The sequence below is a fragment of the Oncorhynchus tshawytscha genome, linkage group LG09, assembly GCF_018296145.1.
Source record: "Oncorhynchus tshawytscha isolate Ot180627B linkage group LG09, Otsh_v2.0, whole genome shotgun sequence".
NCBI classification, from domain to species: domain Eukaryota; kingdom Metazoa; phylum Chordata; class Actinopteri; order Salmoniformes; family Salmonidae; genus Oncorhynchus; species Oncorhynchus tshawytscha.
In genome coordinates this window covers 80,947,029-80,971,205 of record NC_056437.1, presented here as the reverse complement: position 1 = coordinate 80,971,205, position 24,177 = coordinate 80,947,029, and the positions used below count along the sequence as shown (strand labels likewise).

At 43.3% G+C, this 24,177-nt stretch overlaps 1 protein-coding gene across 1 annotated transcript in view; it reads right to left on the bottom strand.

The window, feature by feature from the left end:
- LOC112258862 (microtubule-associated serine/threonine-protein kinase 1-like) overlaps positions 1-23,769 on the bottom strand; it is a 60,003-nt gene extending 36,234 nt beyond the window's left edge. The window contains exons 1-2 of the mRNA XM_024433494.2: positions 22,871-23,769; positions 14,654-14,682 (exon numbers count right to left, since the gene is read on the bottom strand). Of these exons, the coding sequence (XP_024289262.2) occupies positions 14,654-14,682; positions 22,871-22,909 (68 nt within the window). The 5' untranslated portion in view covers positions 22,910-23,769. The remainder of the gene's footprint in view (positions 1-14,653; positions 14,683-22,870) is intronic.
- Positions 23,770-24,177: the final 408 nt, after the last annotated feature.

Below are 24,177 nucleotides of genomic sequence, written 5' to 3'. Positions count from 1 at the left end.
TCCGGGTAGCCGGAAAGTAGAGCATTGCAGTAGTCTAACCTAGAAGTGACAAAAGCATGGATGAATTTTTCTGCATCATTTTTGGACAGAAAGTTTCTGATTTTTGCAATGTTACGTAGATGGAAAAAAAGCTGTCCTTGAAATGGTCTTGATATGTTCTTCAAAAGAGAGATCAGGGTCCAGAGTAATGCCGAGGTCCTTCACAGTTTTATTTGAGACGACTGTACAACCATTAAGATTAATTGTCAGATTCAACAGAAGATCTCTTTGTTTCTTGGGACCTAGAACAAGCATCTCTGTTTTGTCCGAGTTTAAAAGTAGAAAGTTTGCAGCCATCCACTTCCTTATGTCTGAAACACATGCTTCTAGCAAGGGCAATTTTGGGGCTTCACCATGTTTCATTGAAATGTACAGCTGTGTGTCATCCGCATAGCAGTGAAAGTTAACATTAAAAAATATTTAAAAAGATAGCTTTTTATTCTCTATGTTGGTTAGGTCGGGGTGTGATTAAGGGTGGGTTATCTAGGTGAATTATATATCTAGGTTGGCCTGGTATGGTTCCCAATCAGAGGCACCTGTTTATCATTGTCTCTGATCGTAGATCCTATTTATGTATCCATTTCCCCATTGTGCTTTGTGGGATCTTGTCTATGTAGATTTGCCTGCGAGCACTACCTGAGCTTTACATTTCGTTTAGCGTTTTCTTGTTTTCCTTGAGTTTCACTACCTAATAAAAAGGATGGAACCATACCACGCTGCATCTTGGTCCACTCATTATAACGATCGTGACAGAACTCACCATGTTGTGCTGTGCTCACTTGAACAGAAGGGTGGCGAGGAGGTCCTTTGGATTTTCTGGATTTATTTATGGTGCTTTCAAGACAACTGAAAACTCAAAGAAAAAAAACCAAAGTCGATTCATGATGTTAGTGATCTTCAGGTCGGAGCTCTAGAAAGAGGTTCAAGTTCCAGACTTGGAATTCCAAGTTGGATGACTGTTCAAAACGTATTTTCCTAGTTCATTTTTTTCCAAGTTCCCAGTTGTCTTGAACGCACTGAAGTCTGAGATTTCACAGTTCCGAGTTTCCAGTTGTTTTGAACAAGGCAGAAGTGTCACGATCGTCGTCAGGGTGGAAATGACCGGATCAAGGTGCAGCATGGTGAGCATGGTACATTTATTTTTATTACTAAATGTCACCAACAAAACAAAGAATAAGGACACGACCGTGAAGCTTACTTCAGCTATACAGGCCACAAACAAAGACAACTACCCACAACTAAGGTGGCAAAACAAGCTGCCTAAGTATGATTCTGTCATGACGTTGGCCTGGGGGTAGGTTTATGACAATCAGAAATACCTCTTCTCTGCTTTTTCCTCTCTCTACCCTACTGATGTTACATTTGCAAAACCCTTGGTTAACATAGAGATTCTGGGAACATCAGAAGGTGGGGGGAAATGAACTATATTCTGGTCATCCGACCAATTGAACATATGTGGTGGTACTTAATGAATATGATGCCAGTTCGGTTGTCATCTGAGACATTCTCATCAATGATAAGATGACATAAACTCTACAGCGGAAAGTCTGCACATTGTAGTTATCGGATTCACATGGAATTGTTGTTCAATTTAAATGTTTGAATATAAAATTATTGGTGAAGAGATTAAATATAATTTTAGCTTCAAAATGAGAGATTTGGGTTTTCATAAGGTTAGGGCTCTGCTCAATCAGTGGCCCGCCCCTGTGAAGGGACATGGGTTATAAAACTTTTCAAACACGCCCTCCTCTCCCTTCCTATATAAAGCCTTGAAGACAATATAACCTCCGGTTCCAAGTACGTGAGGTCTGCAGCCTCTGCGTTAAAAGGACTAACATGTCAACTACAGAACTAAGCCAACCTCAGCATGAGCTTTGGTTGCGAATGATAGGAACTTTGAACTCTTATTCATTACAGAAGTGATATCTCCTAGCCGTTGAGTTAGCAATAGCAGCTGCAAACGCAGGCTAGGAAGAACAGACAGAGTATCCCATCTATCACACAACAACGTTACTACAACGTATCCAATTGAACACCAGAGACATTCTTCAAAGGACAAAGGACTCGGTTTGGCAACACGGCCTTCCATCTACCACCAACCTAACGAAGCACAGCTCAGAGTAAATATTTATTGCATTTTCCTTTTCCAAATGGGTGGTAATTTAGAATGCATAAGATACTGTATTTACGATAGCACAGCTTCTTTCTTTGTTCCTCAGTCTTCCCGCTCTTTCACTCAAACCCAGCCCCTTTTCTTTTGTGTAACAAGCTGTCATATCTGTTCCGCCCGCTAGGGACGTTTTCCTTAATGACGTCATTTGTAATCAAGGTATGATTCATTCTTTGTATATGTAATTCTGTGTGATTAGTTAGGTATTTAGTAAATAAATAATTAAACCACATTTTGTATTGCTGATTCAACTTGTTAGCCAGGGTTCGTGAAGATAACCAAGAATTTACAACTTTCAGATGAGACTAAATTAAGGTGACTATTAATATTGACTGCTGTTGATGTAAAATATTACTAGGTCTTTAAGAGTTTATTCGGGAGATAACAGCTCTATAGATATTATTTCGTAGTGCCCCGACTCTCTAGTTAATTACATTTATATGATTAGCTCAATCAGGTAATATTAATTACGGAGAAAGGATTTTATAGAATAGCATGTCATATCACTTAATCCGGCATAGCCAAAGACACGACAATTCCCAATCAGAGACAACGATAGACAGCTGTCCCTGATTGAGAACCATACCTGGCCAAAACATAGAAACAGAAAACATAGAAATAAAGAAACTAGAATGCCCACCCTAGTCACACCCTGGCCTAACCAAAATAGGGAATAAAAGCCTCTCTAGGGCCAGGGTGTGACAAGAAGTCATGCTGAATTGACAGCATGACCAATGTATTCAACCTTTTCTGGCCCATCGTGTTAAATGTTTATCCTTATATGCTTGGAAAAGAGACACTTACACCGAGACCACACACTGTCACGCCGTGACCTTAGGGGGTGGGCATTCTTAGGGGGTGGGCATTCTATGTTGTCTATTTCTTTGTTTTTGGCCGAGTATGGTTCCCAACCAGTCTATCATTGTCTCTGATTGGGAATCATACTTAGTCAGCCCTTTCCCACTTTCTGTTGTGGGATCTTGTTTTTGTTAGTTGCTGGTTTAGCGCTTACAATACTTTACGTGTCGTTTATTCTTTCTTGTTTTTTTGGTGTTCATTTAATAAATTCAAAATGTACGCCTACCACGCTGCACCTTGGTCTCATTCCGACGATAGCCGTAACACACACCCACTCCACTGAATTTATTCATCAAAACCCAGACCTTTCTGTGCCACTGTAAGCACTGAGCTAATCATTTTGGGCAGTGAAAATAATAAACATATATCTGGCACATCCCCGAATCTATTGCAATAGGTTTGGTTATTTTTTTATTGAACTAGGCAAGTCAGTTAAGAACAATAATCTTTACTCTTATTTACAATGATGGCCAACCCCAGCCAAACCCTCCCTAACCCGGATGATGCTGGGTCAATTGTGCACCGCCCTATGGGACTCCCAATCACGCCCAGTTGTGATACAGCCCAGGATCGGTCTGTAGTGACGCCTCTAGCATCGCAGTGCCTTAGACTACAAATACATGACCCTCCTCTGGACAAAATAGAAAAATACTAAACCCTCCCCCTGACTGAAATTGTAAAAGCATGACCCTCCCCCATTTTCCGCCAGGTAACAATTGTGTACATTTCGACCACTCCCTAAACAATTCAATTTTTTCTCAACTTTGGCAAAGGGTAAAGTCTACAAAACTTAGTCCAGATTTCATCTATGAGAAAATGTGCAGAATGTCAGCCAAAACCCATCTTGCTACATCTTCTCCCACTGCCGGCCAGTAGGCTTCCTCTCATCACCATATTTGGCGGTGAGTGGATATTCCAACCGTATGCTTCAGATTTATACATCCGGTGAAACATCTGTTATATCTGTGATAGAACTGTATAGGCTACACTAAATGACCACAATCGATGACATACCAATCAAAGAAAACTAGGGTAGAGAGAAGAATATTACAGTGAAAAAGAGAGTGCCTTGTCTTGTCCTCTATCCTGACACTCAACAGCTATACCCATCTAGAACCATCAAGAATATTCTCAGTCAATCCAAAATCACACATTCCTTCCATCTCCCAGCATCCTCTCCTCCTGACCTCCATGGGCTGGGACAAAGTCGCCAGCATCAGCACATCACAGCAACCCAATCTGGAGAGACACCCGAGGAGAGGCGATGCCATCCCAGCCTGGAAAACTGTCTACACGACTACTGAAATACTGCTACTGAAATGGATATACGGAGCTAAGAGTTCCTAAAAACACACAGAGATAAAGGTGCGAAAATGTACAGTATATTTTATATATGAGGGGACCTTTGTCCCAGCCTACTGTACACTTTATATACAGATGATGGATGTGGCATTATTATCCCTGAGAGTTTAAACACTGACGGATGTTGAAATGGACATGCCAGCCCTCAAGCAGAGCTCTGGCTAACACAGCCTTGTCACATCTCCACTGGACCACATAAGGATGCTGCGTGTTAAATGTCAAATTGTGTGGCCTAATTTCATTACCGCCACCAGAGAAGTCAAACAGAGCCTAGTCACCTTCTACTGACCCTCTTACAACTGAGACACAAGTTGAGACACAAGTTCCAGATCCTCATACAAGATGCCCTAGGGCATAGATCTAGGATCAGCTCACCTTCCCCAGATCCTTATAACTGTTCAAAACAAAAACAAACTTTTTAAGTAAGAAGTAGGCATTGGTCTGAAGCCGAAAAAGAAAGGATATTCATGGACACTACAATTACTACTCCACCCATGCTCTACCAAGGTTTTTCAGCACACAGCTTTGACCTAATACAATAGCTACATTGGTCTATTGTACTTCAAACAATGTGTATGCAGGTTGCTTAGAATTTAAACCTTATTAAACACCCACAGTAACTCAATATTAGGAAGTTTTTGTTTATATATATATATTTTTTATTTATCCTTTATTTAACTAGACAAGTCAGTTAAGACCAAACTCTTATTTACAATTACGGCCTACACCAGCCAAACCCGGACGACACTGGGCCAATTGTGCATCACCCTATGGGACTCCCAATCACAGCTGGTTGAGATACAGCCTGGATTCAAACCAGGGTGTCTGTAGTGACGCCTCCAGCACTGAGATGCAGTGCCTTAGACCGCTGCACCAATCTGGAGCCCATTCTAAACTTTGGTGTCCTTAATGTTTTGTACACTCAGTGTATGTAGACATGATAGTTTTTGCACCATAACACAGCAATACAAGTAAAGTAAAAATACACAGTAATGACAAATGGCAACAGAAATAATGTAGTTATTAGTATTCATTTAATATTAACAGCTGATTTTCCAGAGGGAAGTGAAAAACCCATTTAATCCAATATGGAGTAAACTGGAAAAATAACCCTGATCTCATTTAACAAGACAATCTATCATGCTACTGGAAAATATACAAATAATCAACATATAGCCTACCAATGAACTATTCACTTACATTCTTGACTGTCACATTAGGTGGCTCGGAGAGCAAGGCACAAAGTGCAAGAAGTGACACAAACTGCTCTGTGTTCTGCGCCAGCTCCCCCTGACATCCTACGTCTCCCCCTGACACTCTACGTCTCCCCCTGACATCCTACTTCTCCCCCTGACATCCTACTTCTCCCCTGACATCCTACTTCTCCCCTGACATCCTACTTCTCCCCTAACATCCTGACATCCTACTTCTCCCCTGACATCCTACTTCTCCCCCTGACATCCTACTTCTCCCCCTGACATCCTACTTCTCCCCCTGACATCCTACTTCTGGTCATCCAAATGTTTCCTGGGACAATGGTGGTCTTCTCTGATATCGCGCAGCGGAGGAGCTGGATGTTCCAGTGGGGCCAGAGGATAAACAAGTGCATAGAGAGGGCCCGGCAGTCTATCAATCATCTGGTGTATGCATTTCAGGGAACACAATCCGCCACCCTGATAAGCAGTGTGTCCCTGGGATGTCCCATAGGGATGGAGTGCATTTGATGGATGAGGGCAACAACGTATTCCTTGAGAGTTTACAGTTGGTCTCTCCAGTCTCTCCAGCATGGCAGTTTCCCAAGGTTTGGTGTTGACAATGAACTTTACTTAGCGAGCTAGCTGTGCTATGTGGGAGATATTGTCAACATTGAGTTGTGCCGGTTCATGATCAGTCCATACAGCTAATGTTAAAGCCTTGTTAGCTTGTAGCTAGCTAGTTAGCTAACATTACTGACTAACATTAGTTGGCTAGCTAACTGGCAATAGCACCCAAGGACTTTCGCTATCTTATTTGTGCTTATTTGTTTGTGCTCTGATTACATGCAAGTTTCAAGGTCAACAGTTTACACAGATGACTTCAGCCATGTGAAAAACCTTCCATAGCAAAATATAGCAAGCTTTCTTTTCTTGTAGCTTGCCTTTCATCCGACTGGTGAAAGCTAGCTACTAGCGCTGTTGCTGAGCAATCCAAGTGCTTTGGTCTGGTTTTAGAACTCTTGAAATTCGGCTTAAAAAGATGCCCAGCTAGGAATGAGAAATCTGCCCAGAAGCGGCCCTTTTCCGGGAGGCCATAACTGATTGAATCAGCTCGGAATCGGGTGTCGGACTCGGCCAGAAATCAAAATGAATGATTGACCAGAATCGGCCCGATGTTTCCATCTACCGGAATTCAGCTGACTTTGCCAGCATTTTACCAGAATCCTTCCAGAAGCGGCTCGATGCAATTGTAAATAAATGTATAAAAATTACCTGATTTAGTCATTTTATACATACAAATTATACCCATCCACAATTGTTTTAAATAATTGAATTGATTTATTACCCCCTTTTCATCATATCCAATTGTCTTGTCCCATCGCTGCAACTCCCATACGACCTCAGGAGGGCGAAGGTCGAGAGCCGTGCGTCCTCCAAAACACAACCCAGCCAAGTCTCGCTGCTTCTTGACACAATGCATGCTTAACCCGGAAACTAGCCGCACCAATGTGTCAGAGGAAACACAATACACCTGGTGACTGTGTATGCGCCTGGCCTGCAACAGTAGTCGCTACAGCGCGATGGGACAAGGACATCTCGGCCGTCCAAACCCTCCCCTAACCCGTACGACGCTAGGCCAATTGTGTGTCGCCTCATGGGTCTCCTGGTCACGGCCGGCATGGGTATTGAACCAGCATCTGTAGCAATGCAGTTTGCACTACGATGCAGTTTCTTAGACCTCTGCACCATTCAGGAGGCCCCATCCACAAAGGTTTTAATTGTCTTGCACAAAGTATCAAAATTCTAAAATACTACTTAAAGAATTTAAATGTTAATTTTATTTTTTTATCACAGAAACAATGAGAAAATATGGAAAAATAAATAAATAATGAAATGTTAATTATACTGTATAAAGCAGCCTGTGTAATCATCTGCCAGAGAGTAACCACAATCGGCCCGAGCCCCAAGTAATATATTTGGGCCAAATTGTCCCGAGCTCAATCCCCACAACCTAGCCATAAGTAATACTGCCGAAGGCGGCCCAGACTCGGGCCACATGACGTCGGCCAAGTCTAACTCTCAGTCGAGTGCCCGACTCTCAGCCGGAATCAGCCCAGATCCACTGTGCTAGCTGGGTGTTAGCGTTGTCAGAAATGTAACAAAAAGAGTAGCACATCATCGGTTCTTAATGGACAGAAACGAACACGTGAGATTGATAAATGATACATTTAATCAAAACTGTTGCCCCTACAAACATATTCAGTCCAAAAGGTGGCAAGTCTAATAATCACTTTATGGACTCTGTAGTCTTGGTCTTATCTGACTCCTAGATATTGAGCTAGGTCGGGACAAGACATTTTATTGTTTTCCTAATTCTAACAACCCAGGTGGGTCATGACCAGAGGTGTGTTGTGTACCTGAATTTAACATTGAGCTTCAACCAATGCCATACTATTGTGGGGGCTATAGCCAGTTAAGGGAAATCACAACTGACCGTAGATCAGTGTCTAGGGCAGTGATATTCAAACTATTTTTTCTCCCCCCCCCCAAAAAAAGAAACCAATAAATACATTTACTCAATAACAATTTTCAAATGATCTTTCTCAAAAACGTTTGTATAATTGTCCCATACAATAATCTTCACTCTTAATTATTATTTTTTTAAATTACAACCCCAACTTTGAATACCACTGGTCTCGGCGCTTACTTCAAAGCTAGAACAGCTTGACGTTGCAGTCTCAGAGTCAAAACATTAGCTTCTTGTTATTGTCTTTGATTAACAAAGATCCCTTATTTTGTCTAGAAACATAGAGGCTGACAGAGAAACAGGACAGTGTCAAGAGTGGCATTCTTCAGATTCAGTATTGAGGGGGTAGACTTTTTCTGGAACTGAAGTCAGGCTCTGACGGGACTAAAGAAGATCAAAGAGAATAAAAGCCCCATTACACCACAGAATGGATTTTTACTCTAAGAGAGGAGTAATGCTACCACTTCCACCAAAGCTACTGCTATTGAGTCCAAACATCCCCTGAGAGACAGGAGACCACTCAGAAGGACGGATTCTTTGGTCTGGCCCAGGTATCTCGACACCCCACTTACCTCCTTCGATGTGTGATATGTGGGGTATTGGTTGAAGGTAGATTCAGAGAAATCGCATTGCCACGAGCAGCACCGAAGATATATTGAGATAAATGAGATGCGAGACTTCACTCTCACAGTCACACACAGTATCTGCGTATGAGCACGGGTTCGCTTCACACTGTGAACAACGTGGCAGCCAGGGCACCAAAACAGTGGAGAAGCCTTGTGGTTCAATGCTCTTAGTTGTTGCGAAAATTGACCCACTACGCTCTTTACTTTCTGCATCTACGTCATATTACTGAGTCTACCTTTAAGTACTGTGTAATAGTGGGTCTGATGGCCTTGTTTGTTTGTAAGGGTTAAGGTGTGGCCATTAGAGAGGGAGAGGTATGTGTGTGTGTGTGTGTGTGTGTGTGTGTGTGTGTGTGTGTGTGTGTGTGTGTGTGTGTGTGTGTGTGTGTGTTTGTGTGTGTGTTCTAGGGAGGGGTTGGTGATGGAGACGTGTTGTTTTCGCTCTGATCATTTTTGTGATGAGGTACACCTGAGCCCAGCACCTGAGGGACATACACTGTCTGATTATCAACACTCATTATCTCTCCTTTTATCACTCCTTCCCTCTTTATCTTCTTTACCTCTCACTCCTTCCATCCTAAACACACCCACACACTACATCTGTATTTAGCTAACACACACACGGAAACACACACACCCCCACATAAAAAGAGGAGAGACTTGTGTGCACGCATGTGCTTGACTACGGCTGAATGGATCCCAGGACGTTCTCTCGCTCACGAGCTCTCTTTCTCTCTGCCATCCGCTCTTTCGTGTTTAAACTGTAAAGAGCTGGATACACACAGAAAGAAATAAGGAGAGGGAAAGAGAGAGAGAGAGAGAGAGAGAAGAAAGAGAGAGAGAAAAGAGAGAGAGAGAGAAAAAGAGAGAGAGAGAGAGAAAGAAAGAGAGAGAGAGAGAGAGAGAGAGAGAGAGAGAGAGAGAGAGAGAGAGAAAGAGAGAGAGAGAGAGAGAGAGAGAAAGAGAGAGAGAGAAAGAGAGAGAGAGAGAGAGAGAGAGAGAGAGAGAGAGAGAGAGAAAGAGAGAGAGAGAGAGAGAGAGAGAGAGAGAGAGAGAGAGAGAAAGAGAGAGAGAGAGAGAGAGAGAGAGAGAAAGAGAGAGAGAGAAAGAGAGAGAGAGAGAGAGAGAGCGAGAGAAAGAGAGGCCTGTGCATGTCTTCACTGCTCACATAACCCCAGTGTGTTGGTCCTTGATGGAGGCTGAGATAGAGATATTACCCCTGGGCCCTGTGCTCTTACTCACTCCCTCTCTCTCCCACTCTCATTTTCTCTACCCCTTTCTTTCTCCCTCACTCTCTCTCCTCACTTGCTCAAGCCACTTTGACTTGAGGATGTGACTTGAAGATAATGTAGTGTGATAATGGCATGTCCATTCAAAACAAATAGGGAATGATGTTGATAACTTAGCTGCTAACTTAAAATGGTAACACAGGCCGATAGATCTATTACACTGCAGTGTAATGGGAATATAGACATGTGTTTGAAAATAATAATATAGGGGCACTATGAGATGATTGAACACACAAATTCATATGAAACTACTACCATCAGCACAACAGACTTCTTGTTAATCAGCATGCTGACTAAGTCAAGTATTTTCTGTCTGGTGGGTGTTTGTGTGTGTTGGTGTGTGTGTTAAAACTGCAGTAATAACAGGCCAGAGGCAGCCTAATCCCTGGCCAATCAGCAGGAGAGAATGAAGTCCTTGTGAGTCAGAGGGACTGGGGCACAGTAGGAGTACTTCTCTGAGATTAAAGCAAAATGATGTTGATCATGGCTAGAACTAACTGTTTTATAATATTCTGTGTCAGAGAGCTACAGTTGAAGTTTACATACACCTTAGCCAAATAGATTTAAACTCAGTTTTTCTCAATTCCTGACATTTAATCCTAGTAACAATTCCCTGCCTAAGGTCAGTTAGGATCACCACTTTATTTTAAGAATGTGAAATGTCAGAATAATAGTAGAGAGAATGATTTATTTCATATTTTATTTTGAAACATCACATTCCCAGTGGGTAAGAAGTTTACATACACTCAATTAGTATTTGGTAGCATTGCCTTTAAATGGTTTAACTTGGGTAAAATGTTTCGGGTAGCCTTCCACAAGCTTCCCACAATAAGTTGGGTAAATTTTGGCCCATTCCTCTTGACAGAGCTGGTGTAAATGAGTCGGGTTTGTAGGCCTCCTTGCCCGCACACGCTTTTTCAGTTCTGCCCACAAATTTTCTATAGGATTGAGGTCAGGGCTTTGTGATGGCCACTCCAATACCTTGACTTTGTTGTCCTTAAGCCATTTTGCCACAACTTTGGAAGTATGCTTGGGGTCATTGTCCACGTAGAAGACCCATTTACGACCAAGCTTAACTTCCTGACTGATGTCTTGAGATGTTGTTTCAATATATCCACATAATTTTCCATCCTCATGATACCATATATTTTGTGAAGTGCACCAGTCCCTCCTGCAGCAAAGCACCCCACAACATGATGCTGCCACCCCCTGCTTCACAGTTGGGATGGTGTTCTTCGGCTTGCAAGCCTCCCCCTTTTTCCTCCAAACATAACGATGGTCATTATGGCCAAACAGTTATATTTTTGTTTCATCAGACCAGAGGACATTTCTCCAAAAAGTATGATCTTTGTCCCCATGTGCAGTTGCAAACCGTAGTCTGGCTTTTTTATGGTGGTTTTGGAGCAGTGGCTTCTTCCTTGCTGAGCGGCCAATCAGGTTATGTCAATATAGGACTCGTTTTACTGTGGATATAGATACTTTTGTACCTGTTTCCTCCAGCATCTTCACAAGGTCCTTTGCTGTTGTTCTGGGATTGATTTGCACTTTTCGCGCCAAAGTACGTTCATCTCTAAGAGACAGAATGCGTCACCTTCCTGAGGGGTATGACGGCTGCGTAGTCCCATGGTGTTTATACTTATATTCTATTGTTTGTACAGATGAACGTGGTACCTTCAGGTGTTTGGAAATTGCTACCAAGGATGAACCAGACATGTGGAGGTTTACAATTTTTTTCCTGAGGTCTTGGCTGATTTATTTTGATTTTCCCATGATGTCAAGCAAAGAGGCACTGAGTTTGAAGGTAGGCCTTGAAATACATCCACAGGTACACCTCCAATTGACTCAAATTATGTCAATTGGCCTATCAGAAGCTTCTAAATCCATGACATAATTTTCTGGAATTTTCGAAGCTGTTTAAAGGCACAGCCAACTTAGTGTATGTAAACTTCTGACCCACTGGAATTGTGATACAGTGAATTGTAAGTGAAATAATCTGTCTGTAAACAATTGTTGGAAAAATGTATTGTGTCATGCACAAAGTAGATGTCCTAACCGACCTGCCAAAACTATAGTTTGTTAACAAGAAATTTGTGGAGTAGTTTATGTGTATGTAAACTTCCGACTTCAACTGTACGTATTCCCTTACAGTCATCGCTCAACAAAGAGTTTATCTCAGCATCACTGAGTCAACCTGATTCAAACAGAGCCATGGATATAATCAAACAGTCAACTTTCATTTTTTGAGTCACTGATTAGTAAAAACTATATTAAGCCTCAAATAATATTACAGTCCTATCTTAGCTGGTACAAAGAGGATGTCCGTAGAACCCCTGACACAGCAATCTTTATAAACACTACTCTAAGCCACTCGACAGCCTCACTCAGCAGTACTGGGCAGAAATACAAAACCAGATGGACTCTCTCTCTCTTCTCTCTCACACACACACACACACACACACACACACACACACACACACACACACACACACACACACACACACACACACACACACACACACACACACACACACACACACACACACACACACACACTCGGTGACCTTATAAGCACAAACACATCAGTCGCACTGTCAATGCTAACCACCTCCTAATGTACACTTAGCTGATACACAAACACAGAGAGGGAGAGAAACACAGATAGATGAGGTGATGGAGAGAGGGAGGGATAAGAGAAGGATGCAAACAAAAGGGAGGACAGGGAACAACATCACGTATTACAAAGACAGAATCCCCCACCCCTCAAGACACACTGACCTATTTAACAGTGCCCTTTGTTTTATATTGTACCTTTTGGTGCGTCGGAACATGTTGCTTGCGAAGTGAGGGTAGCTTAGCGTAATGCTAAGCAACGAGAGCAGTTGAGAAGTGAGAGTCAGGAAGCAGCAGGGTCCCTTGAAAATGTCATCGCAAACGCTCCCTCAACCTTTAGATGTGCACCGGTGTTTGAGTGATGTGGCGGTAGACAAACGACAGTAAAGGAGAGGGAGGGAGGGAGGGAGGGAGGGAGGGGAGGGAGGGAGGGAGGGAGGGAGGGAGGGAGGGAGGGAGGGAGGGAGGGAGGGAGGGAGGGAGGGAGGGAGGGAGGGAGGGAGGGAGGGAGGGAGGGAGGGAGGCTGTCTTTGATTTTAAATAGGAACAAAAAAGCAGACAGGGAATTGTGGATCGTGTCTCAAGGGTAAAGGCCATGGCAAGGGAAGGGATGATGAATTCATTATCCCAGGGAGGAGGAGAATACTCTCAAAGAAGTCCAGAGCTTGTTAATTGAAGCTGATGCTAGAAGGTGGTAGAGGTGTATGTGTTTATCTGCAATATGTGTGTATACAAGTGGATGTGTTGTGCATAACAAAAAAACAGATATTTTAAATTAGATATGTGCACATCCATTCCATAATTCATCCAAGCAAATGTAAAACCACAAAAGTGCTGATAAATACAAGCCTACTGAGAACAATAGAGGAGACACCACATCCAGATGAATAGATCAAGGCAGTAGATGAATGTGAGGCCTACTCCAGTGAGCTCATCTATAATGGATGATATGGATGATACTGGTCTAAGGGGAGGGAGGCCTAGAATGGGAACCAGACTGAGACAGAATGAACCCAGATGGTACATCTCTGGAGGAGAGCATAGAGTTGATGACTAAATGGGGGACAAAATGAAAGCTGAATACCACTGTGAGGGAAAGATAGAGGAGATGACCAGTGGTCACTGAGGTCAGAGGTCAGCACAGTCCCCAGGTTCATTTCCTGGTTTATTTCCCAGGGGTATGGTGTGGGTGATATGGGCAGGGGGAAGAGACGGGTTACAAAGAAAGGCAGAGAGAGGGACTGGATGGAAGTAGGGACAGAGACTACACAGAGAGACTGCTTGTGTCTCTGTTCTGTATGCTGTGATTATAAACACACACAAGCGTGCACATACACACACACACACAATGATAGAATGATAAAAGCTTCATCTACCACATTATTAACTTATTATAACATTTAATTAACACAATAAATCATTTCAGCCATATCTTTGTCTTGCTGACACAGACAATAACACACTGGAGCTGTTTCCCTACCACACACAAGCTAGGGTATGAGAAGGAGGGTGAGAGAGACAGAGCGAGAGACAGAGCGAGAGAGGCAGAGTGAGAGATAGCGTGAGAGATAGAGCGAGAGAGGCAGAGCGAGAGACAGAGCGAGAGAGGCAGAGCGAGAGACAGAGCGAGAGAGGCAGAGCGAGAGACAGACAAAGAAAGAGGAGGAAGTGTTTCAGCACCATGGAAAGCAATCAGACGCAGAGCGCTGTCTACCCAGACAGACAGCAGGATTGCCTCCTCCATTCATTCTAATTCCCCTCTAAGTACCTCTCAAGTATCCTCAAACCCACAATAGGGTGTTGAAATGCTAATCATGTCTTAACAGGGATTCAACAGGGATGAAATCTTCCAACCAGGACAGTAGAGCCCTCGGCTGATAAAAGAGTTGTTGTTTCCAAACACACACTTCCCCAGGCTCGGGGGGTGTTTCATAGGGAGTGCCCAGTTGGCCAGGAGGGAGGGAAGATGTACTAACCTGCTGTTCTTGCGGGGCAGTGGCAGATCCTTCTGGAAGAAAGGCAGAAAAAGAGAGGACAACAGAGATCAGGTACTGGTAACATTAGAGGGATTCACAGGTTACGAGGTGGTTAGAAGCAGAGAAACAGACATCAACTAAACCCCTGTACGTCACCTCACCACATTTGACCATAAGCTAAGCAATGGAATGTTATGACTTGACACCTCCCTTCAGTCTCTTAGTCCACTTGGACCTCGCCTCTGCTATAAAGACTCACATATACAGGACATTAATATACACAGTACATGGTATTCTGTGTGTCTTTGTTTGTGAATTCCGTTGGGGGAAAGATACCACGAAACAGCCGAACAGAGAGGATGGATAAGTGCATTATGTGCTTGTATATGTGAGTGTGTACTTCAGCAATGTGGACCAGTGCTTTGAAGTGGACCAACACTCTCTCTACCGCTCCCTCTGTAAGGGAGTGCGTAACTGGTGGCAGGGAAGTCAGGCGCAGGAGAGCAAAACTGGGTAATCAACGGAGCAGTCTTAATCATAAAATCACCGGAAACCAGAACAACAAACAAATAGGTACAAAACCCGTCGCGCACCAGAGAAAACGTGCACATGCACTTACAATAAACAATTCCGCACAAAGACATGTGTGGGGGGGGACAGAGGGTTAAATACACAACATGCAATGAGGGAATTGAGACCAGGTGTGTGGGAAGACAAGACAAAACAAAAGGAAAAGTCGATTGATGATGGCTAGAAGACCGGCGACGCCGACCGCCAAGCGCCTCTCTCTCTCTCTCTCTCTCGCTCTCTCTCTCTCTCTCTCTCTCTCTTTGAAATGCTTCTAACTGAGGCACTGGTTTAGCATTTGGAAACAATGCCAGGAAAATAAAACTAACGCATGGATTGCTGTCATACCTTGTCTATAGACAACTCTCTCCAGACATTAAAGAGACAGAAAAATTGCAAATTGACCAAGAGGTACTGCAAAATAAATAAAGGAAAGAGGGGCCAAGAGAGAGAAGGCCAAGAAGAGGTGAACAGAGAGATAATAGAGAGAAAAGTGCTCACAGGCATCACTTCGGTGACTAACATGAGCCCGTTTCCCAGGTGTGTGTTGTGTAGAGCGCTAATTAATGCATTAGCAACTCGACTCAGTCAAGATGCCATTAATCAATACAATATTAGGTTAATCTTGAGCTAAAGTGTACATGTTTGTTTGAGTGTGTGTGTGTGTGTGTGTGTGTGTGTGTGTGTGTGTGTGTGTGTGTGTGTGTGTGTGTGTGTGTGTGTGTGTGTGCTTACATGTATACTATAAGCTGTTAGGGCTTGGAATTCCCAGGGACTTCACAATACGAAATCATCACAATATTAGGAGCTGATACGATATGTATTGGAATTATCATGATTCTATATTGCGATTTGATGTTGCAAACATATTGCTCACTATATGTCTGCTGCAGAGAGACGAGAGAGCATGATAAAATGAGTTTTGATCTGTATGGGAAATAAAACTGCTGAAATAATGTTGGCTCACTATTTAAAAGGAAGGTGGAGAACAAGCTATAGGATGAAAAATACCCGAGTTTTTGGCACAGCTACAACCGACTATCTCTACCTACAATTATTTGTATTATTTTTTATTATTACAAATTAATAATTAATATCATCCAAAAATAATGTTTGTGATATGTAACTGTATCAATTTTTCCCCCATCCCTATAGGAAATAGACTGAATAATGTGTGTGTGTGATCCTCTTCATAAGGTTCTCCCTCTGGAACAACTAGAGAAACCCTCTCCACAGTGTGTGCTTGTCAAGTAGAATGTCTTTGTATCCCAGGGACAAACCTCCCACGTAGCAGAATACCTTCAACACTCAGTTACCTTGAAGTGTCAAATGGAACACTCTACAGATTTAGTCTTACCCCAGAGAGAGTTGGTAAAAGCTATGAATGCTTGTGAGAGAAGGCAGCAGAACCTTGATTGAGGAGTAAATATGAAATAAATAATTTTGGATCAAAAGAGAAGTAACCTCACCATTGTAAGGTCAGATTCTCACATGGGTTTTACACCCAGCACAAGCCGAAGGTCACCGATAGTTGTTGGTGTATGTTAAGCTCCTCCCGTGGGTTTACGTGTTAATAGAAACAACTTCCTCTTTACAAGGATGACCGAATATTCAACCTATTGATTCCTCCTCACTCCTCCTCCATTGGTCAGACTAATTGATCCTGAGCCATCAGAGCTCTGTACATTACTTGAAAGTGTGGATGGAGGGAAGACAGTGCAGAGAGAGACTAGCAATGTGGAAGGTGTATGAACATATCTCAGACACAACATCATAAGCTATCTGGCTCGTACCCGTCATACTGCACATACCAGTGAATCACTTTATAATTGCCACTTTAAGAGCTGTGGCATAGATCCATATTGAGTCTATGCCTGTACTGAAATGCACTTTCAATGGATACTCTCCATTGCGCATAATTTTTCATCCAGGTCATGTAACCTCTCATAACATGATTATCTAGTTTGCTTTGACACACAAAGAGCGGAAATCTTTTTATGCTACAAGTGCAGACTAGTTAGAGTAAGAAAGAATGAAGAGAAAACCTTCCGAATATAGAGGTATGAAACCAAAGGAACAAAGCAGGATGCACTAAGCCGACTACAGCATTTAATCAAAATGAGTCTGCTCATTGTCTGATGTCCTCAGTAGGGCCCTTTACTGCTGTGGCCTGTCTGAGGCATGTCTAGACAACAAAGAGAACAATGTGGTGCATCAAAGAGAATGTGACCTTCTATTTGTCTGGGAGGAAGGAATCAGAACCATGGACAGGGCCCTACAGGTGTAGGATCTTAATTTGGAAAATTAATTTAAATTTAATTTGGACATCAGGAAAATAATCCAGCAGCAACAGGAAATGTGAATTATTATGTTGATTATAATGAATGGAAATGTTTGTCGGGGTTGATACATTTTAAGCAAGAGAAAATCAAGTCTGAAATTTCAAAATGTAAATTGCTTTCACGGATCCCTCCAAATCTTTCATCAAGCACACCTGTCCCCTATTCCCACTGATTAGTATTTGTATGTATGTGTCCTTTGGTTCCCATGGGGGGGGGGGGTTATTGTTCCCATGTCCGTTGGTGGTATGAGTGCCTATGCGTTGGTGCAGCAGTTATGCTGCGTGTTATATATATTGTGTATTATGGGTATTGTCCTGTGTCGGTCAATGAGGTTTACCCTCGCTCTTTTGTTTGGGTACAGCCCAGTGTTTTTGTATACGTGTTTGTTTTGGGTGTATTAAAAAAACCTATTGCGCCTGTCTCCAAAATCCTTTATACCAGCATGACAATTGGAAACTTCAGAAGCCTTTTACAACGTAAAATACACTTCCAGTTTTAAATGTCCTGCATTGGAATCAGCACCATGGACAGGGCCCTAGCTTGGAAGAAGGAATCAGTACAATGGACAGGGCCCTACCATGGAGGAAAGAAACTGGACCCTGGACCGGGGATACTTAGGAGGAGGTCACTCCACAGAGCCAACTCAGGAGTGGGATATGGAAGAGGGATATAGTAAAGGGATTCAGGAAAGCGTATAGGTTCAAAAAGAACTAATGAGTTTAGGAGAGGAGATTAGCTGCTTGAGAGCCAATGTATCCAATCAGCTCATATATGATGGAATAACATCTGGTCTGGAGAGTGGTCTGAAAAAAGGTGCCTCCCCTCCTGAATATTAATTTGCTTTAGATTTGCATGAGAATGTCAGATAATGTAAGTTATAATGTCATGTTTTTGAATAAAAAAATATGCAATGAATAAAGGTCACCCCCTCAAACTGCCTGACAAACAACATGATTTTCATTGTTGAACCAATATTTTAATGCTCTCTCACTTTGTCAGGCCATATGGGGAGAAACTCATGTCACACTGAAATATAGACTTTATTGATGGCCAGCCATTGTGTCATTGACTTAGTCAATCCAGGAAGCTGAGACTAATGAAAGAGATTGTAATTGAGTTTCCGCTCTCTGAATGTTAAACACACTAAAAGCACAGCGACTGGCTGACGGTAGAGATTGGTGCTCTGAATCTGATGGATCTGGAGCGGAATGACGACAGATGGAGCTCTGTCACAACCGTACTGTGCCCACTGCCTGATCACAGATTTGAAAGCAAAACAATTATGCTCTATATTTACCCCCTCTCTGTGACGAGGATGACTGCTCTTCCAGAAGGTTCTGCACTGTGGATTGAGGAGTCTAAATGGTCCTTCTGAGTCGCAACCACATTGGTATGTTTGTGACACAATGACGAAACATACGTCAAATGTCTATGAATATATTCAAATAGACTGTATTGTCCTGTGATTGCTGTGGTTGGCAGCATTACAAATACAGTTCAGGAGGTTGAACTCTCAGTTATAAGTCACTGTTCCAACGGATGCACCACAATATACTTGTGTATTCAGCCCAGAGCAGAACGTGGTGCGCTGGTGACCGTTTCAACACGGGATGGTGCATCTCAAGGAGTTTTATCCTTTCAATGTGAAATCCTAATTTATAGAATACAAGTGATTGTGATGTACAGTGCATTCGGAAACTATTCAGACCCTGTAACAACATTCATCGTCGGAAGAAGAGGAATCATCAGACCAAAGTACAGCGTGGTAAATGTTCATGTTATTTTTATTTAAACTGAACACAAAACAAAATAACAAAGAGAATGAACGAAAACGTCCTGTCAGGTGCAGAAACACAAAACAGAAAACAACTACCCACAAGACACAGGTGGGAAAAGGCTACCTAAGTATGGTTCTCAATCAGAGACAACGATAGACAGCTGCCTCTGATTGAGAACCACACCCGGCCAAACACACAGAAATAGAAAATATAGAACACAAAAACATAGAATGCCCACCCCAACTCACGCCCTGACCAAACCAAAATAGAGACATAAAAAGGATCTCTAAGGTCAGGGCGTGACAGACCCCTTGACTTTTTCCACATTTTGTTTTGTTACAGCCTTATTCTAAAATGGATTAAATTGTTTGTTCATCAACCTACACATAATACCCCTTAATGACAAAGCAAAAACAGGTTTTTAGAAATGTATGCAAATGTCATAAAAAAATTGAAATATTACATATACATAAGAATTCAGACCCTTTACTCAGTATTTTGTTGAAGCACCTTTGGCAGCAATTACAGCCTCAAGTCCACTTGGGTATGACACTACAAGCTTGGCAACCCTGTATTTGGGGAATTTCTCCCATTCTTCTCTGTAGATCCTCTCAAGCTCTGTCAGGTTGGATGGGGAGCGTCGCTGCACAGCTATTTTCAGGTCTCTCCAGAGATGTTCGATCGGGTTCACGTCCGGGCTCTGGCTGGGTCACCCATGGACATTCAGAGACTTGTCCCAAAGCCACTCCTGCATTGACTTGGCTGTTTGCTTAGGGTCGTTGTCCTGTTGGAAGGTGAACCTCCACCCCAGTCTGAGTTCCTGAGCGCTCTGGTGCAGGTTTTCATCAAGGATCTCTCTGTACTTTGCTCTGTTGATCTTTCCCTCGATCCTGACTAGTCTCCCAGTCCCAGACGCTGAAAAACATCACCACAGCATGATGCAGCCGCCACCCTGCTTCACCATAGGGATGGGCACAGGTTTGCTCGACATGACCAATGGCACTCAGGCCAAAGAGTTCCAGCTTGGTTTCATCAGACCAGAAAATCTTGTTTCTCATGGTCTGAAAGCCTTTAGGTGCCTTTTGGCAAACTTCAAGAGGGCTGCCATATGCCTTTCACACAGGAGTGGCTTCCGTATGGTCACTCTACCATGATGGCCTGATTGGGGGAGTACTGCAGAGATGGTTGTCCTTCTGGAAGGTTCTCCCATTTCCACAGAGGAACGCTGGAGCTCTGTCAGAGTGACCATCGGGTTCTTGGTCACCTCCCTGACCAAGGCCCTTCTCCCCCGATTGCTCAGTTTGGCCGGGTGGCAAGCTCTAGGAAGTCTTGGTGGTTCCAAACTTCTTCCATTTAAGAATGATGGAGGCCACTGTGTTCTTGGGGACCTACAATGCTGCAGAAATGTTTTGGTACCCTTCGCCAGATCTGTGCCTAAAATCCCCTGGGAGCAACAGTGTGCAGTGTTTTCCTTTCTATTAAACATAAATTCACCTAGAACTCCAGAACCTGCAAAAAGTACCTGGATGAACATATGTTCTCCAGCTTTTGTACAACACCTCAATATCAGCAATATGGTGCTACTTTAATTATCTTCCCCCAGACCACTTCCTGGCAGTAATCTCTGTGAAGCTCTCTGATAATGAGATGGGCTGGCTAAGACACCAGCCAGCCATGAGGATCAGACAGAGGCAGGCTGAGAGTAATGCTGCTGCCGGACCCTGCCATGCTTCCCGAGATAGGAGAAACAGCAGCACTATAAATGGTCGTCTGACGTCATGCCCTTCAGCTCCTCCTGTCTGAGCCGGAAGAGAAATGTCCCCGGCTGTAATGAAACAGTACCGGCTGGACTCCCTGCCCACAGCTACACCACCGCTGGCCCCATCATTTCGTGGACACACGAAGGACAATGGTGAGAAAGTGAGTCTGGGGGGCTGATCAGAACCTAGACAGGGTCCTACTCATCACCTCAGTCAGTGTCAGTGATTGGCTTACCGTACGTACCATGTCTGACAGATGGAAAGTGGCTGGGGAGGAGGGTGATACTGTAGTATGGAAGTGTCATGTCATCCCCACTGGCTGGCACACAATCCTCAATAACCCACACATTATTCAGGTCGGTCCTTCCCCTGTATGCTACTGTACATACTGTACAAGTATATACATGTGTGTGTATGTGTATGTATGTATGTGTGTGTGTGTGTGTGTGTGTGTGTGTGTGTGTGTGTGTGTGTGTGTGTGTGTGTGTGTGTGTGTGTGTGTGTGTGTGTGTGTGTGTGGAGGCTGGAGGGATAGTGTGGAGCAGATACAAAGATGTTTGTTTCATGTTAGTCATGTTGAAGCAGTGCATTATGGGGCTGGCCTTTGACCTGCCCTCTGTGGGAGTGGGGTGTGTCACCATATGGCGCAGAGAGATGAGAGATGCGCCAGAAGGGGAATTTTAAACAGACACTAACGGTTGTGAGAGTGGCTGGGATGATGAGACTCCAGGGAGATGAGCTGTTGGATGAATCTGAAGGATGGTCATCCAGACACTATCCATCCTCATAAACACACAGAGAGAAGCACACTGGCATACACACACATCTTCCTTATGCACATTCATGACTCATGCTTGTTGTTGAGACATGTAGATGTTTCTAGTTGTCTCCCGATGTCACTAGTTTGCTTTGCCCTATGTTTTACTTCACACACACATCCACTGTTTGTTTGCTGTTGTGTTTGTGCTGTTGCCAGTGTCTTCTGTCTGTGTTGTCCATTTTGTCTTACATTGCCATTTGCCTCTTGCCAGGCCATCATTGTAATTAATGATTTGTTCTTAATTAATTGAATCAAGCATATGTGCACCGACACGGACCCCACCACACATGATGGAATTGAGAGAGTTGACGATGCCATGAGGTGGATTTTCCCAGCACAATAAAGAAACTGAGTAATGGTCAACCCCAGTCTCTCCATTCCCAGCTCTCTATCCTCCGTCCTCTTCATCACTATACTGCCCAGCCCTAATCAGGCCCTAAGGCACTCTGCCTGCCTGCCCGCCTGGCTGACCGCTCAGCTCAGTTCACTTGACTGAATCACGTTCAAAGGGGGAGGGGTGACCCGTACTTAACCAGGCTACTTCATAATGGATGAACACGTCGGCTTTAGTAATATGTACATGTCATATCAATATGCATGGCGGTACATTTTTATTATGGAGATATTACCTTGAATGGCATTATAGACATAGAGTCGCCAAGTATCTTATGAACATGACCTCTGCTGAGATACATTAAATCAAGATTTCTGCAGCTGAGCATATGAAGTCATAAATGCATAACACAGTTGTTATATATATATATACACATGCTCTAAAAAGGATGTTGTGTGTGGGTAATTGGTTATTAACATATTAGCCTAAAAATTGTATTGAACATAATCTCAACTCAATGGCACATTCTGTACGATTTCTATTGACATGAGTGTAGCCTACATGGAACTAACTGTCAATTAGAGATACTATCAAACACATTACACCCAGACCTCACCTGCAGCCTCCGACGCCGAATTATCCCCGAGTCATCCATGTTGTAATAAGGCGCAGTCGGATGGGGAATTCCCCAAAACAGCCCCCTGACCCTTCACTTGTTTCGGTTTCGACCCAAACAACTCTGCGGCATCCACTGGCTGTCCGGTTCTCACTCAAATAACACAGCCGAGACGGCGGCGTTGCTCACTTCGAGCCAAAGCTCACAGTGCGCGTGTAGTGTCACTTTGAGGAACCGCTTGAAAACCACCAAATGCCAGGATGTCCCGTAGCATCTGAAACGAGCAGGGTCTTCGGGCTTTTACGTGTCTAAAATAAAGTTATTCCGCTGTAGCCTATAGGTTAATTAAATTATTAAATCAATCCCCATGTTGATAGTCGACTGTCACCTTCACTTCTTCCGGTTGTTTTTAGAGCATCTTTGTGCACCACCAACAATGTCTTTAGAGACTTCACTTGCAATACAGTCTACTGCACCAATTCTTTGGCGGTGTCTAAAATAAGTTACACCTACAGCATTAAATGTTCACAATACACCAGAATGTTCATTTCGCGGTTGATGCTGCTTGAACAACGGTGCGTGACGTGCAAAGATGCTTCCTCGAGCTCAGTTAGTCCCGTTGACATTGTCGCTGATTCGCCCAGGAATCCATCCACTTCTTTGGACTCCCAAGGCAATAACAGTCCATGACATAACAAAACACATCGTCTTTCCGCTCAACCTTTAAAAATTCGAGAGAATGTTCTTCTCCCTACTGTATATCGCGGTCCATTCATTATTCCACCTTCACTTCCTTTGATAACGGACGACAATAGCGCGATATATGTAACCCTTCAGTGCCCGGGATTCCCTCACGCCCCTCCTCCACGCGCAATCCGCAACCGGGCCAGTGTGATGAATTTAACATCCCTCTCTTCTCGCCACAGGTAAATGGGGGGGATAAAAAGGATAATATGGGGTGAACTACTTCATTGTTGGGCAACGATGAGAACCGCATGCTTGTGAACGGCCATACTGGTCATTTAGGACCATGGACAGCGCCACGTAGCCTACGAATGAGTGCCTTAGCGTTTAGATAGTTTTACTGCGAGCCATTGCATTGTCATTATTTTTTTTACCAGCTTTACAATCAAAATGATGTACATTGTATACGATATACAGTACCACTCAAAAGTTTGGACACACCTACCCATTCAAGGGTTTTTCTTTATTTGTACTATTTTCTACATTGTAGAATAATAGAGACAACATTGCAACTATGAAATAACACAAATGGAATCATGTAGTAACCAAAAAAGTGTTAAACA